The sequence below is a fragment of the Benincasa hispida genome, chromosome 11 (assembly GCF_027475165.1).
Source record: "Benincasa hispida cultivar pf3 chromosome 11, pf3_genome.v1.1, whole genome shotgun sequence".
NCBI classification, from domain to species: domain Eukaryota; kingdom Viridiplantae; phylum Streptophyta; class Magnoliopsida; order Cucurbitales; family Cucurbitaceae; genus Benincasa; species Benincasa hispida.
Window position 1 is genome coordinate 57588256 of NC_143488.1, and position 19366 is coordinate 57607621.

The 19366-nt window shown below is 34.7% G+C and overlaps 3 protein-coding genes and 1 long non-coding RNA gene across 7 annotated transcripts; 1 reads left to right on the forward strand and 3 right to left on the reverse strand.

The window, feature by feature from the left end:
• The first annotated feature begins 1801 nt into the window (after window positions 1-1801).
• Window positions 1802-4113, forward strand: LOC120090357 (CASP-like protein 4B1). The gene is made up of 3 exons (XM_039047967.2): window positions 1802-2233; window positions 2323-2458; window positions 3738-4113. Exons 1-3 carry the CDS (start codon window positions 1953-1955, stop codon window positions 3927-3929), a joined length of 609 nt encoding a protein of 202 aa, XP_038903895.2. The 5' UTR covers window positions 1802-1952; the 3' UTR covers window positions 3930-4113.
• On the reverse strand, window positions 4024-7091 carry WRKY33 (WRKY DNA-binding protein 33). Its single transcript, XM_039047966.2, has 5 exons — window positions 6675-7091; window positions 6398-6574; window positions 5724-6199; window positions 5479-5640; window positions 4024-4661 (listed from the first exon to the last, which is right to left on the reverse strand). Exons 1-5 carry the CDS (start codon window positions 6876-6878, stop codon window positions 4250-4252), a joined length of 1431 nt encoding a protein of 476 aa, XP_038903894.2. The 5' UTR covers window positions 6879-7091; the 3' UTR covers window positions 4024-4249.
• Window positions 7092-7398: 307 nt separating this feature from the next.
• On the reverse strand, window positions 7399-11827 carry LOC120090355 (RNI-like superfamily protein). 2 transcript variants are annotated; one of them, XM_039047965.2, is made up of 9 exons: window positions 11493-11827; window positions 10354-11203; window positions 9984-10109; window positions 9535-9639; window positions 9054-9447; window positions 8833-8962; window positions 8445-8739; window positions 8115-8366; window positions 7399-7905 (listed from the first exon to the last, which is right to left on the reverse strand). In XM_039047965.2, exons 2-9 carry the CDS (start codon window positions 10990-10992, stop codon window positions 7843-7845), a joined length of 2004 nt encoding a protein of 667 aa, XP_038903893.2. In that variant the 5' UTR covers window positions 10993-11203; window positions 11493-11827; the 3' UTR covers window positions 7399-7842. The 2 variants fall into 2 exon arrangements, with proteins under 2 accessions (XP_038903893.2, XP_090163364.1); XM_090307238.1 differs by lacking the exon at window positions 11493-11827 and adding an exon at window positions 11352-11388.
• A 4056-nt stretch (window positions 11828-15883) lies between these two features.
• Window positions 15884-17901, reverse strand: LOC120091676 (uncharacterized). 3 transcript variants are annotated; one of them, XR_005485812.2, is made up of 4 exons: window positions 17387-17901; window positions 17189-17270; window positions 16992-17065; window positions 15884-16770 (listed from the first exon to the last, which is right to left on the reverse strand). It is a non-coding gene; the product is annotated as an uncharacterized LOC120091676 (long non-coding RNA). The 3 variants fall into 3 exon arrangements; XR_005485811.2 differs by lacking the exon at window positions 16992-17065 and having other exon boundaries at window positions 17387-17551; window positions 17739-17890; XR_005485810.2 differs by lacking the exon at window positions 16992-17065 and having other exon boundaries at window positions 17387-17890.
• Between the last annotated feature and the right edge of the window lie 1465 nt (window positions 17902-19366).

Consider the following 19366-nt stretch of genomic DNA (forward strand, 5'->3'; position numbering starts at 1 on the left):
TGATTCTATTGCTCAATTTGAAAAAGATTTACTTTCAAAGCTTATGCATGCATGTAGTAAAATCCTATTAGCGTTAGAAAGTTGGGTCATTATAGTTTACATCAACTTTTGACTTGTTGATCGGTTTGGATAGACCCCTGACTTGTTGAATGACTTGGATCGACCTTTGGTTTGTTGATCGACTTGGATTGGCCCCTAGCCTGTTGATCATCTTGGATCAGCCTTTGGGGCTTCAATCTTCTAGTCTTTTAGCGTGAGTGCTTCAATAATCTTCAGTATTTAAGAGCTTCATGGCTTCAGTCTTTAGAACTCGAGAAGAGTTATACTTTTTAGAGCTTCATTGTTTGGAACTTTAGATCTTCAGAGAGCCTTGGTCTTCACTTCTTCTAATTTTCAGGAAGTTGCAAACTTAAGATTGATCAAAGCTTCAGTTTTCTGGAATTCAAGAAAGTTTTAATCTTCCAAGTATTTAATCGTCAAAAGGTTATAATCTTTAGAACGATTAGAACTTCAGAGTTTTAAAATCTTTATTTATAGAACTTAAAACCCCCCGTATGACTAGGTAATGTCTCTATTTATAGAAATTTCTCATGGACATTATATGGGCTTGGGCCCAGTTGTTGTTGGACCCAAATATTGGGTTTGGGTTCAGTCTTTAATTAGGGTAAAATTTTTTATTATAAGTTATAATTGTGTTGGGCCTAGCGACTTTCTCGACCCGATCCAATTTATAATTTCAACAGTGGGTTCTGGGATCTCATTTTATAATGTGGCAACTTGTGATTAGCCAAAATTTCTCATTCAACACACTCAATAAAAAAATTAAAAAAGAAAAACCAAGAGTCCCAACCACCTTTTTTTTTTTCTCTAAGTACAACCAACCTAGTACTCTATCCTAACATCTTTTATTTAGAGTTGGAATAAGAGATTTTTTTTATATGGCTAATGTACAAAAGAGGATTTTAGAATTTCAACACGTATTTCTTTTAAAATTCTTATAGGATCACACGGAACGTTTTGGTTGGACATAAATAGAAAATTTCTACTACTATCGTTGGATTTTTTTTTCCATATATCATTATTGAAATTTACGAACCCACAATACTTTAAAGTACAAAAAAAAAAAAAAAAAACACTAAGAAAGTTAAAATGATCGACTTTAATAATTTTTTTTTACCATTAAACTTTTGTCATACCTTAAAAAAATACTCTTGAAATTTTATTGGTAAAAAATATGATAAATGTCATGAAAATTAATTGTGAAATTAAAGATATATATGTGATATTATTTTTAACTATATAAAAGATTAAATAGTTGTCATAATTTATTTCACCTAAAAAATATAATTACAATAATTATATAATCAATTGTTGCACCTCATGTATCACATTATGTGTTTTAGTTTTTACATATTAGCTATGGCATTAATTTTTTATTTAATTTTAACAAAGAAGAAATACTCTCAATTCATTGAGAATGTTTTTTCAAAAAAACAAATTTCAATGTTTAATGGCAATTTTTTTTTTTAAAAAAATCAAAGTTTAAACATAATTGAAAATATACATAGTTACATAGCCCAAAATTGATGGGCATTTAATTTAACCACGAAGGAAAAAGAAAAAAAAGTTTTGTATGGAGAAGTCAAATGAAAATTGTCCAATCTGGACATGTGGCACCACCCAAATTATGCCACGTGACAAAATCAAAACACGTTGATTGGTCCATAGTCCACTTCGCGTGGCTTCTGTCTCAACTCCCACACCCGCTTCCTTATACAGAGAAGCTGAGTTGTCGCTTCATAATGCCACCCAAATAATTTGTAAAGGGGAAAGAAAAAGTTTAACAAATAACAAATTTTGTTCACTCACAAAAAAACTAGAAGTTCTTTATACCCCGATCTACCAGTTGGTCTGTTCCATCCAAAAAAATCCCAATCACTTATTCGATTGTGATGACAAATCCCGAAGACTCTGCACCGACGCAACAAAAAGGGGCGCCGGCGGCGTCGCCACCGTCTGCCCCTCCGGCGTCGGACGTGGAAAACCCAACGCCACAGGCGAGCAGTTTTGGAGTGTCGGAGATCGTGAGCCGGTGGCGGAGGGAGGATCTGTTAAAACGCCGCGTTTTGGCTCTCAGAGGATTTAGCCTTATCTTTTCATTGCTTGCTTTCATTATTATGGCTAGCAATAAACATGGCGATTGGAAAGATTTCGACAAGTACGAAGAATTCAGGTAACCCAATTTGATATATATATATTTTAAATTATAAATTATCATTATATTTGAGACAGTGATTAGAATTGAATTTGGTATTGAAATAGGTACTTGTTGGCAGTAGCATTTCTCTCCACTTTGTATACGGGCGCCCAAGTTTTGCGACAAGTTCATGAACTTTCGACTGGGAAATCTGTGTTTCTACCCCAAAAAGCTGCCTTTATCGACTTTATTGGAGACCAGGTCGGTCTGTTTTCTTCTAATCAAGTCTGGTGCTGCAAATATATATATATATATATATATATATATATATATATATTGGTATATTAGAAATTTAATCCTATGATTTACGCAATTCCCGATTTTAAAACTTTAAAGTTAGGGTTGTTTAATTTGGTTTCAAATGATTGAAGTGTTTACCTCTACTCAAAATAGTTTTTATTTCTTTTCTCCACTTAATTTCGATAATTTCATCTTTATTTTAATTTGGTACATAGAATTTCATTTAACTTAGTTTATGTGATTTTTAAAATTTCAATTTGGTTTTTCACGACTCACTCACGTTTCACAAATTGTTTGTAATGTTATTATATTAGGAATAGCATTTTTCTTCTTTACACAAAGCAGTTTTTCATTCGGGTAGTTATTTTAGTTGATAGTATTGGGTAGGGAAAATAAATGGTAGATTTTTCAAGTGAATGCAGTTCGATTTAGGTGCAATTTGTGAGATTGAAGCCAATCATATAGGAATCAAGTTAAGACTTCTATAATATTTCATAGGACCAAGATGAATTGTAAGCTCAAATTATAGAGAATAAATTACAAACCAAAAATATTCTTTAATGGATCAAATTAAAACTTTTAGAAATCATAAGGACTAAATTAAAATTTTACCAACTAAAAGTGACCAAATTTTGGATAAATACAAACACAAATTCTTCTTCAACTTTCACGTTTATGTCTAATAGGTCATTGAAGTTTAAAGAGTTTATATTAGGATTTAAGAGATATATTAGATACAAACCTAGAAGTTTAGAGACAAAAATCGTAAATTAACTTCAAAATTCAAATATATAATTTAATTGAAGTATTGAGATCTTTTAAAATTTAGTAATAATTTTAGACCTGTTTTGACAATCATTTGGTTCTTGACATTATTTCCACTTTCAATTTATTTGTCTGTTATCTACTTTTTACCAATAGTTTAAAAAAAAAAATCAAAATTTGAAAATTAAAAAAAGTAGCTTTTAAAGTCTTATTTTTGTTTTTGGAGTTTGGTTAAGATTTGAACCTTAAAATCAAATGATTATCTGAGTCCTTATTTTTTACTTTTTGTTTTCGAAATTTATGTTAGTTTGTCCCATTCTTACTGGAAATCAAATAAAAATAAATAAATAAAATGAGATCCTCAAATTAGAAGTAGTAAATATAGAAGCAGAGGGTAAAAGTGTATGTAAGGTTGTGTAATGAGAGGTTGGAAAAATATTTAAAAATGGATGATGATGATGATGATGATATGCAGAGTACGGCGTATCTGCAAATGTCGGCGGCATCTTCAGCAGTTCCGATGACAAACAGAATGAGAGAAGGCTCAGATTCTTCTTTTACAGACTCATTGGCAGCTTCTGTTGTTATGTCCTTCTTCGCCTTCTTCTCCTTGGCTTTATCCGCCGCCATTACAGGATACAAACTCTCTACTTACCCTTATATTTAATTTCTCTAATTAATTCCACTTTTAATTTTACCTCTTAACTCTCCCTCTTAACCACCCTTTTTTGTTTTTCATTATAATGTAAACACTCTCATCATTTCTTCAATTTTTCATTCAATTTTCATTATTATAATGTGTAAACTTCTCAGTCATTTAAACCACTATATTATTTAATTGATACAACAAACCCACATATCTCCTAAACTCATCTCTAACCTAATAACCAATCAACAAATTCACTCTCTTCCAAGTCAATTATCTATTCTATTCTACTCATCATCCCCTACTAATTTTACAATGCTACAAACAAAAACAAAGAAACTCTAAGATAGAAATGAATTGAAGTATATGTCATCATCTCTGGCTTCTTCCTTAGCTGCTGATCCAAATCCTGAAACTTGGAAACTTGGAGGCAGTCCTTGTGATGTTTGAAATCGGAACAATGATGCTTCTGCTCCTATTTCTGACATCCCTAAATTTGCTGGCTGGAACGCGGCAGGAAAATTTGCCGGGAAAGAATTACTGGTGATGGCGGATGGTCTCACCGGCATTGGAATGTTGGTCGATATAGGTCGGTTGATGGCGTTATAGCCACCGCCACCACTGCCACGTGCTGCTGGAACTTCATGGTTGTGTTTGCCTTCGTAGGTGGTGATCACAGCCCTCATGTCGTTGGCCGCTCGCTCGATATGCTTCCTCACCGGGCAGCCTAAAGATGTGCATTTGTAGTAGCTCCTATATAGGTATACATGAAGAAAATAAATTACAAAGTTCAGTGTTGAGTCCCACAAACAATAATGAGAATATGAATCTCGAACTTTAAGAGTAGAAGTCGATGTCTTAACTATTGAGTTAAACTTTATTAAACCAACAATGAACTCATAAAGCTTAACTACTTAAAAAATTGAAGTTCTTTTTTCAAGTTCAATAATTAGAATGGGGTTCAGCCTCTTCCTCTAAGTCAATAACATATCCCTTAACAAATTCAGCTGTCTAACGACTTACAAGCTTAAGATAAGTTAGATGGATTATGACAAATTAAAATTTCTTTTCTTAACAGTTATTCAACATGCTCATGCTAGCAGCTCTATCTTATTATTATTTTTTGCAGGTCATGTCATCAAATTGGTACAATAATTAAATAGATTTTGTTTTATTTAATCCTCGACTTTGGTTATGTCTCTTACAATCTGTAGTTAGTTGACTTCTCAAATATCTCTAGTTAGTTAGTCATTGACTTTAGGTAAATCTGTCAAAGATCTTTAGTAAATCGATTGTATTAGAGAATAGAACCTAAAAAGAATTCTATTGAATCTGTAAGGCTTAAGCAAATTAATCGAAAACTTTTAAACTGCATGAATGAAGTTGAAATTAAGACAAAATTACAAAACTAATTAAGTTTTTTTTATAAGTGCAAGAAATTAAACTGGGATCTACGTCAAAATTGGAATCTGACCTAAGAGAGAAAGAAAAAGAAAAGGTAAAAAGTGGCATTTTGCAGAAACTTTGAAAAGAGAAAAGATTCAACGTTGAACAAAGAACAAAAGCATACCTCGGATTTGGATTTCCTTTGACAACTTTTTGTCCATATTTCCTCCATCTATAACCATCCGGCAATATGTCAATTTCGCTGGTTGTTTGAACCACAATTCTTGGCTCTTTCACTGTTCTGCTTCCACCCCCACAATATCCTTCATTTTCATTCTCCCCTTTCCTGCAACATTTCATTTTTATTCACACTGCTCCCATAAATTTTCAACCAAAAATAATATTTTGTAACCATTCGAATTCACTCACCATCTCTTAGCTTCCGGTTCATTTTCATTGTCGTCCATCGAGTTGCTAAACGGCGAATTGGGTTCGAATTCCTCGTCCCCCACCGAGACGGAGGAATCCTCCTGCAGCAGGGCAGAATCCGCCGCCGATGGATCGTAAACAGCGGAGTTACCGGAACGTCTTGTCGGCTGGGGCTTGGCGTGATTATGGCTTCCCTTGTAAACAATCTCAGTAATTTGCCCATCTAAAGATCTTTCAACTTTCTTCTTTGTTGGGCAACTTGGAAAAGTGCACTTGTAATAGCTTCGTGGATTTTCGCTTCCTTTCACTTGTTTTTGACCATATTTTCTCCAGTTATATCCATCGTTCTCTGATTTGTGCTGTTCTCTGTTGTAAATTGGTAGCTGGGAAATTGGCTTTGCTTCAGCTACCACCATTTCTGTAGTAACAAATTCTGATTTCGCTCTATTTTCATCACACGAAAAACCGCCTGGATTCTACCAAACAAAAAACAGAAATTGTTTGTTACAGATCCTAATTTTATTTAATTCCACCCCCTCCCCCTTTTTCTAATCTACTGACACCTGTGGGATTCTGTTTTTTATGGTATTAAATATCTTTCAAGTAATAAGATCATCATCACGCGAGGAGAGAACAAGGGATTTTAAAATACTAAGAAAGCGACAAACATTTACCAGTTGGGTCACGTTGGAAGAAGAGGACTGAAAATAAGACGAAACAGAGGATCCTGTTTGTGGGTTGAACGAAGAAACAGAGTAATTATTTTTCACATCTCCCTTCATTTCTTGCTGGTCAATCTCCTCATAATCATTTCTCAAGTTTAAGGCACCAGTGGTAGGAGAAGGAAAAACCTGTTAAAAAATACCAAAATTAGAGAACAAATCAGCAAAACCCAAAACAAATATATCACATTAAGAGAAGTTATAAAATGGGAAGAATTTGAAAACTTACACCGAAGGAGAAAAGGAGAGGGGAATTAAGAAACTCAGTGGGGCTTAAACCAGAAGAGAAAGAGGAAAGGTAAGAAGAAGGAGACATTGGAAATGGAGGAGGTTGAAGAGACTTGAATTTCGGAACTTCCATAGCGAAATTATTGGTTTTGTTGTCAGAAGATCCGCCAGAGAGTGTATTTATCGTTTGGTTTATGTTATTCATGTTAGTATTTTCTTTTCCTTTTCCTTTTTTGGGAAAAAGGAAATCACTAGAAGAAGAAGGAAGGTGTGTGTTGGAAAGAAGTTACAGAATGAAGGCTTATTTATATTAACAGAAAAAAAAAAAAAAAGGAGGAGCAGAAAAGAAGGAGGAGGGAAGAGGAACAGAGGAGTGATTTTTGTTTTGTTGGCAATTAAGGTTTCGTGGAGCTGAGCTACTTTCTTCGAAGCTGAGATGGAAGTTTGACTGTGGAATTTTCTCCTTTTCGGTCAAAGCTTGTGGGTTTGACTGGACTGGTCAGGCCTTTTCTCAGAAGGCGGCTTATCTTTATGCTCCTCAGATGACGCCACGTGTCTCATCTCTGTATACGTGGACTGCACTGGAACAACGCATCTCTCTTTCTCTCTATCTCTCTCTTATATATTTATATTTTTTTCCCTTTATTAATGAATAATAGTACTTAAAATATTTATTTTAAGCTCGAGTTTTGAATATCCTTAGTAATAATTAAACAAGAAGAGAGTGACAGCGATGGAACTTTTCATTTCAATTTCAAGAGCTGCTTCAGCATTTCATCTTCATTTACGAAGCCAGAACAATCGGACATTTCATTTTTTTTAAAAGAAAAAGAAAAGTACCAAAATATAAGTTTGGTAATAAATGGACTCTGTTGATCCAATTTTCTTTTTGGGCCTTACAATAGCCCACTGCTTTTTCAGAGTTGTGTTTTTTCTGTGGGCCCATCCAGTTTTGGAATTTGTTTAGACCCATGTTTCCTCATTTTTCAAACTTTACAAGATGAAATAACAGTAACACACAGCTTCACTCTTAGACTAAATTTCAAACTAGGAGAGAAAAGCATCCCAATTCCCATATGGAGGAGAGCCAATGAAAATTTTTAATTCACCAAAAATAGAGGCTTCCACAAATTCTTTCAAAATCTCCATATATGGCAGTTAGCTGCATCCTATAAGACAATTTGCATCTCATCTTCCAACTGCATTTTCCAGCACTTAGGGTCCAACTCAGCCTGCCAATCATGAAAAAAGCTACTTAGGATTCCATAGGAGGACATATAGTATCTGCACAAAGATTGTCAAATCCCCTAAACATTAATCCAGGCTCCACTCTTTTTAATAGCCTAACATTGGTGTTTTTTCCAGGGTCAAAAACATCATGGTCCTACAGTCGACTACGAAAATGAAAACTAAGGCATCATCAGAATGCATTAACAAGTACCTGAAATATTTTCTCTCTCCATTCGAATGTGCATCCCCGTACTTCCAAGTGTTTAAGAAGACGTTCGGGTAGCAGAGCTTGAAACAGTGCATGGAGCTTCACTTTTGTTAGGGAACTATTTGCCAACAAGGCAGCTGCAACTCCACTTGGAGTTAATCTGTTTGTGTGCAATACAGTCAGATGCTGAAGCCCACTAAGGCTGGCGAGAGACAAGAGTCCCAGATCGGTAACCGAGCTATACGACAAATTTATCTGTCGAGAAATCAAAGAAGTTATATGCTTTTCTAACTGTTTTACTCTAAGAAACAGTGAAAAGAGAGCAATGATCACCTGTCTGAGGTTTTGAGAGAAATGAGCAAGGGGAATCATGCCAGCATCATCAACATTGCAACACTTTTTTAAGTCTAATGTCCTCAGTAACTTGCATCCTGCCACAGCTGCTGCTAAGCCAGAAGATGTGATAAGTGGGCATCCTCGAGCTTCGATTGTCTTCAGCCTTGAGCATTTACGAAGGGATGAAAATGATGTGTCGGTGATGTCTCGACAATATGCTATATTTATCATTTCAAGATCAGGGCAACCATGGATGATTGCCAAAAGGCCAGAATCAGTAACTCCTGCACACCTGAGGAGAAAAAAAGAAGACGAGGACATAAAGTCAGTCCAGGTCCAAGTCCCTTAAAATTAGAGAGAAAGAAAAGCATGAAAAGTCATAAACCTGTATAAATCTAGCTCCAAAAGCTTGGAACAGCACGTGCCGATATGGCCAAGTCCCTCGTCATTAAGATTCAGACAAATTCCTAGCTTTAAGATGGAGAGTTTCGAACACTTAGATAATGATCTCAAACCTGCATAAAATAGAAATAGATGATAAGTATGTCACCGAATACACTAAACAATACAAGGAGACTCATAGCCTATAAGAGGAAAATTAAGCACCTTCATTATCAATTTCGTTGTCTGTTAAATCGAGCTCCTCAAGAAAATGGCATCCTCGTCCAATCAGGATAAATCCTTCTCTGCTAACTAGGGAACAAGACTCCATTTTTAGAGAAGTAAGGCCAGTACACGAGTTGGTAAGATTTGAAATAGAAACATCGGTTATCTTGCGACAACAAGTTATGTCAAGCTTCTTCAAATCTTTGTGTTTTTTCACGATGGAGGAAAGACCTTCATCAGTCACACCAACACATTTACTTAAGCTCAGTTCACTCAGTGATACACAGCAATTTCCTATGGCTTTGAGTCCATCGTATGTAATAACACAGGCATCCAATTTGACCGATTGTAACATGGACAAGTTCTTCAAACTATCAGCCAGAGCAAGAGTCACCTAAACCACCAACAGAAAACGATTTATAAACAACAAGGAAATACAAAAAGGATCAAAAGTTAAAAATAGAGATTAAGTTGGACTTACAGGAGAGCCATACGCTAAAGTAAGCTGCTGTATAGATGCAGTGGCGCGAGTCAGGGTAGATAGCCCAGTAGGACTAATATTCGGACAACTGGATACATCAAGTTTCTGTAGTAATTGAAATGTTTGCCAATGTCATAATATGCTTTCATGTGATGAAATCAACAAAAACTGGCAAAAAAACGAGATAGAATTTCTTTTCCAATCAAAATTCTGTATGTACGTGTGTGGGTGAGTGAGTGAGTGACCTTAAAAACAATGTCATAATATAATTAATGGTTCAGAATAACTAAAAATCAAATGTGGAACATTAATCAGGTTCTAGCAACAACTTTTGACTTGATAAATGATCTGCTAAACCAGAGTCCTTCTCTGACTCAAACAAGGCCAAGGATTATTTGCCAAAAGAAAACATAAGTAAGAGAACTGTCTCTAAGTTAATCAAAATTTACCTTCAAGGACTTGCATCCATATCTAATAACGGCAAGGCAGTCATCATCAATGCCAAAGCATCCCTCTAACACCAAATCTTCAAGATACTTGAGTTTTAGTATGGATGGTAAACATTTTTCCGTGATCTGAAAGGGAGAAAAAGAAAGGTGCACCAATGTTTATACATCTAACGAGAAGTTAAACACTCGACCGAGCATAAAACTCATCCACAAGTAACAATTGAAGCCCAAAAAACCAGGAATTCATCAACAATCAACACTTTGCGAATTCATGAAGTGGAAATCAGATTGAAAAATGTATATAGTCTCTCACTCCATAATCAAAATCATGAAAGAAAAACCCATTCAATGCCAAGACAAAACAAATTACCTGCATATAGGAGAGATCCAAACTACGAATTTGTTCACATTTAACAGCAATCAAACCGACCCCTAAATCTCCAATACTCATACACCACTTTAAGCTAATGAATCTCAATTTCGTGCATCCAACTGCAATACACCCAATCCCCATATCCGTTATCAATTTACACCTCCCCAACCACAGCTTCTCGAGATTTTTTGCCTTCGCTAAAGCCACCGCCGCCGCATCTCTGAGCTCCGTTGCGTTCGACAAGTCAATCTCCACCAAATTTGTACAATTCGTAGCCAAACTCAACAACCCTGTAGCCGAAAAGAATTTAGACCTCGAAAGGTCGAGAGAACGAAGCTTGGAATTGCAGGCCTTAGAAATGACAGCCAAAGAGCCATCGGTGACTCGAGGGGAGAGGGAAAAATCAAGATGAGTTAATTGTGTATATCGTTTAAGCACAGAAGGAAGGTGTTCAGAACGAAGAGGTTTGAGGATTTTACGGTGCTTTGCTTCAACAGAGTAGAATGACTTACAGGTTAAGGAGAAGGACTTGAGATCAACTGGATTAAAGCTCAGTAAGTCGAGGATGGAAAAAATGATTTCATCAGAAATCAGATCAAAAGGGTTCGTGGGTTCAACGAATTTCTGCTTCTTCATGCTTGAGAAGGAGGAAATTCTTTCCAGAAACTTTGTGTCTGAACTCTAAAAGAACCCCATATAAAACAAAAATGGAGAAGGAAAAAAAGAAGGCCAGAAGTCCACGAGCTCTGATGAAGAACTGGTTGAATCTGAGTGGTTGGTTTTCCAAATCAGAATGTTCGAAACCGGGAAGAAGAAACCCAACTACTTCCTCAGATGGAGCGATTAACTGTAAACGGAAAATACTGGTTTCAAGATTATGAGATGGGATTAAGGGAGAGAAAAATGCCTAATTACGTTACTGCCCTCAGAACGTCGATGATACGCTAATTTTAATTTATATAATATCACATATTCTTGAAAGTTTAGATTATTACCTCCATTTCTTGGGTGTAAGAGTAAGTGAGAAACAGATATGTGTTTGACTAAGTATCAATTTGTGCAATTTATAAAAATAAAAACGGTAGATTAAATAGGAGGGTATGTTAGTAATTTAAGAAGGCGAAGGAGCTCCGTACCAGAGAAAAGGACAGGAAGGACAAAGTGGAAATGGTGAAAAGAAGTGGGGTTAATATTGTAATTTGGAGTACAAGACGTCGTTTTCATGAGTCATCCGGTGGAGGAGTATGCGAGGAAGGACGGATTCAAAGTGCATACAACCCGTACGATCAAAAAAACGGCAAACCTAACAAAAAGGAATCAATTAAAAATAATTAAGAAATCGAAAGAGGAGAAGAATAAAAAAGAAAAAAAAAGGTTAGATTATATATAAGAGAATATATAGAAGAAAGAAAAAGAAAAAAAAGGAGTTTTGGTGGAGGTGGAGGGCAGAAGGGGAAATGGGTGAGTCAATGAAAGGGAAAGGAAAAGGAAATTGGCCGTACTTATTATAGTTGGGGGCAGCCATAGTACCGACCTTACTCAGATAAGAACGGTGAGAGATAGCGTCAAAAGTGGGTTAGGATTTTGGGCCCACTCCCCACTTGCCCTTCCCATCCATTTCTTCTCTCCTCTCATCATTCACTCTCTAGTTCCTGTCCTTGGAATTACTTTGACACCGTTAACACACTTTACATCTTCATGTCCATAGAGATTTTTTTATTTTATTTTATTTTAATAATTTTCGGTGATGAAGCTAGATATTATGATGATTTTCTAGTATCTTTTAAGTTAAGTGATTGGATAATTAGATTTGGTTTAGATTAGTAGATTTTATTTTTAAATACACAGTGATAAAATCAGGAGCATATTTGTCATTTTTTAAATTATGAAATTGATCGTTGTAATCTTTTGGCCATGTTTACAAGTAGAAACTTTTTTGGTTATTGAAAAAAAAAACTTTTAAGGATTTGGTCATTTCTCCAAAAAAATTCAATATCAACTATTATAATTGAAACCCAAAACGGAGTTGGTTATATCCCACTTCGTTCACTTAAAGTTAGGCCCAAACCCTCCTAATGCATTCTAGTTGGGTTTTATTTCCATGAAAAGTCATCTTTGGGATATATATTGGGTTTCAAAATCTATAAGAATACTTTTGTCCATTGCTGCATATTATGACTATTAAATATGACAAAGGGATGTCAAGATAGTCTTTTTGAATGACCATCTTGATGATGAGAGTATTTTCATGTCTCAACCAAAAGAATTCATTAAACAAGGTCAAGAGCAAAAAGTTTGTAAACTTAAAAGATCCATTTATGGTTTAAAACAAGCATCTAGATCCTAAAATATAAGGTTTGATACTGGATTCAAACCCGAAAATGATCTATTGAGGGTTTTATCCTACTCCAAGCCTCCTCTAGTGTGATATCTTTAACCACCACGGTAGGACATCTATATAAGACATAGATGGTCCAATTTACTGCTTCCGGCCAAAAGATTTTGGGTATATTTTTCTCCGATAGCATTGAACGAACCATGTTCATTATTGTTCTATTTTTCCTTTCCGCTACACCATTCTGTTGTGGAGTATAGATGGTCATTAATTGCCTTTTGATCCCATTTTGTTTGCAAAAATCATTGAACTCAAGTGAATTCAATTCTCCTCCTCTACCAGTGCGTAAATACTTAATAGGCAACTCAGCTTCTTTCTCAACTAAGGATTTATAGTATTTGAAAGAGTTAAAAAATTCTGACTTTTCTACCAAAAAAATATACCTACGCTTTCTTGCTATAATCATCAATAAATAACAAAATATACCTTTTGTTGCTATTGGATGTAAGAATGATTCGGCTACAAATATCTGCATGAATAAGTTCCAGCTTTTGTGCTGCTCTCCAAGTGCTTCTCTTTGGAAAGCGATATCGATGTTGTTTCCCTTTGATACAATCAGTGCATGTAGCATTTGAGACACTAAATTGAGGAAGTCCATATACCATGTTTTTACAATGTAGAGTTCTCAAACCTTTGTAACTCAAATGTCCATATCGTCGATGCCAAAGATGAGATAAACTTTCAGCTGCAACTTTTGTTTGAAGGAACTGATCAACTTGTGCTTGAGAAGAAGTTTGGGTTAGCAAAATAAACATCCTATTGTTGCTCACTTTTGTTTGAATAATTAAGCCTTTCTTTAAATGAAATATTTTACATTCCTCTCCCTTGATCAAAATCGTCAAACCTTTTTCTTGCAATTGTCCTATGCTCAAGAGATTGTTACTCAAATCTGGAATGTAGTATACTTCAGTAACAACATGATTAACTCCATTCAACAACAACTTCACATTTCCTTTGCCCATCATATTCATTTTAGTATTGTTTCCCAATTTCACTGAATGTCGGAGATCTTCATTGAGCTCACTAAACATGGATTGATCACCGCACATATGATTAGAATACCTAGAATCAAGAAACCATGTACTTTCTCTTTTGACTCCATGCGATTCCTTATAGGACATTATAAGCACTTCTTCTTCATCATCGATTTCGGCATAATTTGCTTCTTTATTTTCTGGACACTCATATGGTAATGACCAAGTTTTTGGCATCGGTAACACTGCACATTTGCTTTGTTGAAATTTGCTCGGCCCCTTCCTCTGCCTCTTCCTCTGTAGCTGCCTCGACCCCAACCACTTCCTTCATCATTTGTCACCTTCAAGGCTTGCTCCTCTTCGCTTCGTCGCTGAAACTTTTGTTCATGTACTATCAAAGAACTTTGCAACTCATCACTAGTGAGAGTATCAATATCCTTTGATTCTTCAATAGAACAAACTATATAGTTAAACTTTTTCGACCACTTTTACATCTCACATATCTTCTCCATAAATTCGCATCTTATTTGCCACCGTCATGACTCTGGAGAAGTATGTTGTCACTCCTTTACCAGACTTCATCTCAAGAATTTCAAAATATATACGAAGAGCTTGTAGATGAGACCTTTTGACCCTTGCATTGCCTTCAAACTTTTTCTTCATTGCATCCTATATTTCCTTAGAATTGTTCTTCTTGAGAATGGTTTCTAAAATTGTACGGTCAATGGCTTGAAAGAGATAATTCTTTACTTTCAAGTCTTTTAGCTTCATCTCATCATTTTTCTTTCGTTGGGCTTCTGTTTGCAACAATGATCATAATGACCATCGAAGCGTGGAATTGCAGTTGTACAAAACTTCCTTCATTTTTATTTCCTTCTGTAGTTATTTTTGCTACAAAGTTCCAAAGGCTTCTGCTTTGAAATCAAACCCACCTTAACTCTGATACCAGAATGTTGAGAACACAAATAGAATTGCACAACAAAAATTACTTTTATTGATAATATTGTTAAGTTTAAATAAAAGCTACTGCATCTACGAAGAATACAAAAGCTAAAAATAGGAAACTGTTCTAACTAATGCAAAAAAAAAAAAAAACTTTCATTCGTGTCTCTGTTTATATTGGTAAATTGAAGAGTATTTTTATCATCTCTCAACTTTTGATCAAATTTAACTTCTATCTGTACTACCTTTTTCAATCCCATTTTTTTTTTATTTACATTTTTCTTATCCAAGGAAAACAATATAATGTAGCAGTTCTTTTTGTTATTATTTTAAACTATTTGCAGTTTATCATTTCATGTTGCACCCATTTATAAGTCACCATTATATTTTATTGCAAAATTTTGATTCTTGCGTCTATTAGCAACCATGTATTATGACTTATAATACAAGGTTGTTCATCAAATGATAGTTTCAGACAATAAATTTTCTATGAATAATACCACTTTTCTAGCATCTAATGAACTCTAGGAATCAGGATAGAGCATGAGAAATTTTGTTTCTGGTAGATTGTTGATTTTCCAACAGAACTGACTTGAGGAAATCAGTTGGTTTCGTAAGAACGATTGAAGAATGGCAGAGGAAGTTGATTTTATCCTAGATTGTATTGAATTTTTGGCAAAATATTAGAAATACAGTTGTCCTACATAAAAAAAGATTTAGAAAAGTCATAGGTTTGTCCTACATTGAAAGTCATCTATGCCTTTGGTTTTCAGTTTAGTTAGAAACACTTTAAGTTTAGTGTGCTAACTTTAATTAAATTCCTTTTGTATTCTCTAATTAAATTTCTTTTGAAGCACTAGAATGGGATCAATTTAAAAAATGTGAAACAAAACATATACACCATAAATACACGGTGTTAAACCTCTACTTACCTCCAAATGCCTAATCAATTTCAAAGAAGAAGAAAAACCTCCCAAGCTACTAATTGCACAATAGAAAAAGGAGAAAAAAAAAGTGAAAATTTGCCTCAAATCAAGTTTTGATTACACAATCAACTCAAAACAACAATTTAATTAAGTAAAAAAAAACCTCAAAAGCATACTTTAATCACACCACATAAATTTCAAATTAAGCTACATTCATATCATAAATTCCAAAATCCGAATCATACTTTAAACAATCAAAACCATTAAACTTAAATAACGTGTATCTACACTTAAAAGTGTCAATTAAATCGTCAAATTTAAACAAACAACAAAACAAAACATGAACATATAACATTAAAATTCAACTTAACAAAACGTGAACAAAGTGTGTTAATAATAAATTAGTATTTTTTTAAGGGAAAGAGTTGAGGACGACCCAAGCCAGATTCATATCCTTCCCATAGGGAGAAGTGAACTACAATATCGGCTGCTTAAAAGCTCGAGGCTCCGATGAGGATTTGATTTCAAAGGTCTTGGAATGTTGCCACATCACTTCTCTATAGGCTGCTTATACAAATTGTTCATATTCATTACCATGAAGGGGAAAATGGGATTACTTTGATGTGTTTTCAATTTTCTACTTTCTGGTCATCTCCAATATGCATAACGTTGTTAGACGTGACTCCAAGTTGATCTAACGCAACTTCAAATATTTTTTCATCTGGTTTTTCATATCTAACATCTGCCGATATTATAACAGTACCAAACCTGTAAATTAGTATTCATCACAATTGAATTAAAATTTACAATTTAGCACTACATTGTAGAAAGATATGATGGGTAAAAAGAAACTTGCTTTTCAATACTAAACACACTTTCTCGTGGATAGATAGATGAATTTTTGGCAATAGCCCAATTGTTTCACCAATTCACTGCAACAATTCATACATTAAATGAAATTAAAACCAAAATCAAAGAGCGTAAAAGAAAACACTTATTGAGGTAAGTGGTTGGTGCAAAGAAGTGGCATTAATTGCAAATTGAAGAAAAATGGTTCAAGTACAAGGATTGGAACTTTACTGCCAATGGAAGACTTGGGTTCAAACATCAAGACTGTATTCCCTTCATTCATCAACTCTTATGACCACAACTCCCACATTCTTTATGTTGATATCATCTGTTACATAACAATTTTTTTAAAATCCCTCATTAATCATTAAATGTGAAAAAATTGTCTTGAGAATCAATATCCAAATCATAGCCAATATATATCTATCATCACTTTATTGTTCTTAGAAAGGGATTCCAATTCATTAATCATCCAAAAACTCAAATGTATAGGTTAGATAAATTTCATTATATCAATGCTTTAACACCCTAGGAGGAAATTTTAGATACCATGGTAAATTTTGGGATTAGCAGCTATTATTGCATCATTAAAAAGAGTGATAAAACAGTCCGGATTTGAACACCTATAATGAATAGTATGCATCAATAATACCCTATATATAATCACATCAAAGCAAAAAGGAGTGCTAAAAACAAAAATTGTAGAATACGAGAAATAAAAAAAGAAGATTGAAATAGGAACGTACCGTGTGATGTGAAGAAAAGGAAGAAGAGAATGAAAATGGAAGAGCCATTTGAGGAAATCAGCTAGCTACTCTCATTTTCAGGCTGAAATAACTAAGAAGGGTCAAACTCATTCCACCATATGAGACCAAAAAACTAAGAAATGAGAAAAGTAGGGGTCGGAGGAATCAAAATTAGAGTCAACAACAATAAATACTTACATAAGACCTTAAACAACCCAACCCTTCTCTTGGAACACGCCAAGATCAAGAGATCGAAGCCCTCACACAACCCCATCATCTGAAGCAACCACATCATTTGTACAGAGGGAGAAAAGCGAAGCAACACCCATAATCTCAGCAACACCAGAAGCAAATTCTTGGCACCTGCAATTGAAAAAAAAAACAAATTAAGAAACAACAGGATAGTTCAATCCAAAGGGAGGTAAAAGAAAGAAAAGAGATGGGTTACTAAAAAATAATGAGAAGAGAAAAAAGAGAGAGAATTGGAGGTGGAATAGTTTGGAGAAGGTGTGGGGATTGAGGAAGAAGAGCAAAATTATAGGTCTATAACTGTTGGAACTTCGAGCCATCGTTTCTCGTGGCTCAACACTGGGGATTGGTAAATCCATGAAGAGAGAAGACGGAAGACTGAGAAGGGCAAAGTGTGAGACCATAGAAAAGTAAGGGGTGACATTTGAACGATAGGATTGTTTCGCCTCTTTTTTCCCCAAAATTTTAACATTATTCCAATTTCCCCCCAGCTCCGAAATTTTGGCCTTTTCCCACTTTTTTTCCCCTTAATCTTTAATAGCTTACTTTAGGAAAAGCTATATTCAAGAGCTATAAAAAGTAGTATTTCTAATTTTCTTATAGTGAACGTTGCATTGCAATCCAAGACTTTTCTCTTGTCAGCATGAACTTGCTACACATGCACACTCTTGGATTTTATGTCCTAAAACTTGTGATTTGTAAACAATAGAATTTATTCTAAAAATTCAATAAGGTGGTTATTGAATAGATGTTTTGCTTGATAGAAATCCAATAAACCTAAAATCCCTTGACTATTGGATGAATACTTGAACTTTATGTGAAGACATAAAGGTGGATCAAGTTCGAGTAAATAGTCAAAATGATCTATAGTATATGAATAAGGTTGGGTACCTTATTCTGGTAACACTATTGAATGCGACCTACTCTGTAGTTGTTACAAAGAGTTGTAAAGTGCTACAAACGAAGTGATCCTAATTCGTTCATGTTGGGACATGAGGAGTGTGGGTGTCCTTGTGTAAAAGGGTTTGTACAAGATCGGACCATGAAATTAGTTACTCTTACTTTATAATGCTATTTACTATTTAAGACTGACTATTTCAAAGCAATGACTTAGGTAATTTGACCTTAACCCTGAACTAACTATGAACTCCTGTTTATTTGGAATTATTCTTAGATTTGCATAGGTGAGGGTTAGCTCAACAGTGCCGACTCGATAAACCTCCCATTTCAGGGGTAAGACTGAATAGATAGTTGGGGACATAGGGTGCAAGATGAAATTCGCTCCTACCCGCTTTAGGGATAGTAGAGAGGTTGTTCCCTTAAGTATTAATTCTGGATCTTGAATAAGGGCTCCACCCTCTCATTGGCCTGAAAGGGACTCAGTTTTGTTTGTTAGATCACAAAACAATTGTTCATTAGAGGATTAGTGAGTACTTAAGGAACAAAAGGTAATTTCGGAGGTAAAATAGAGATTTGACCCTGTCGTTATTACAAACAACCTGTAAAGGGTTGACTTACTAATCATGGTTATATCGAGTATACATAATATAGGGAGCTCAACTATGGGCTTTAGTGGAGTGACCCATTAGTTAACGAATGAGGATTAGATCGGTCTAATGAGTTTAGTCGATTAATCTCGGATCGTTGGAGCCCATGATCTGTAAGTCCACGAGATCCCCCTACTAGCTTGGAAATGGATTAGATGAGTTAATTTGAAACGTTCAAATTAGAATCAAACGGAATTGGAGAATATATATTTAAATATGATTTAAATATATGAGGATGGATTTGTGTAAAATTAAAATTAATTTGTAAAATTAATAAATTTTGATTTTAGAAATCAAACATGATTTTAGAAATCAAAATTGGATTTTGGATATAGAACTTACACAAAAAGAAAAATATGATTTTTCAACCTCATCTTCAACT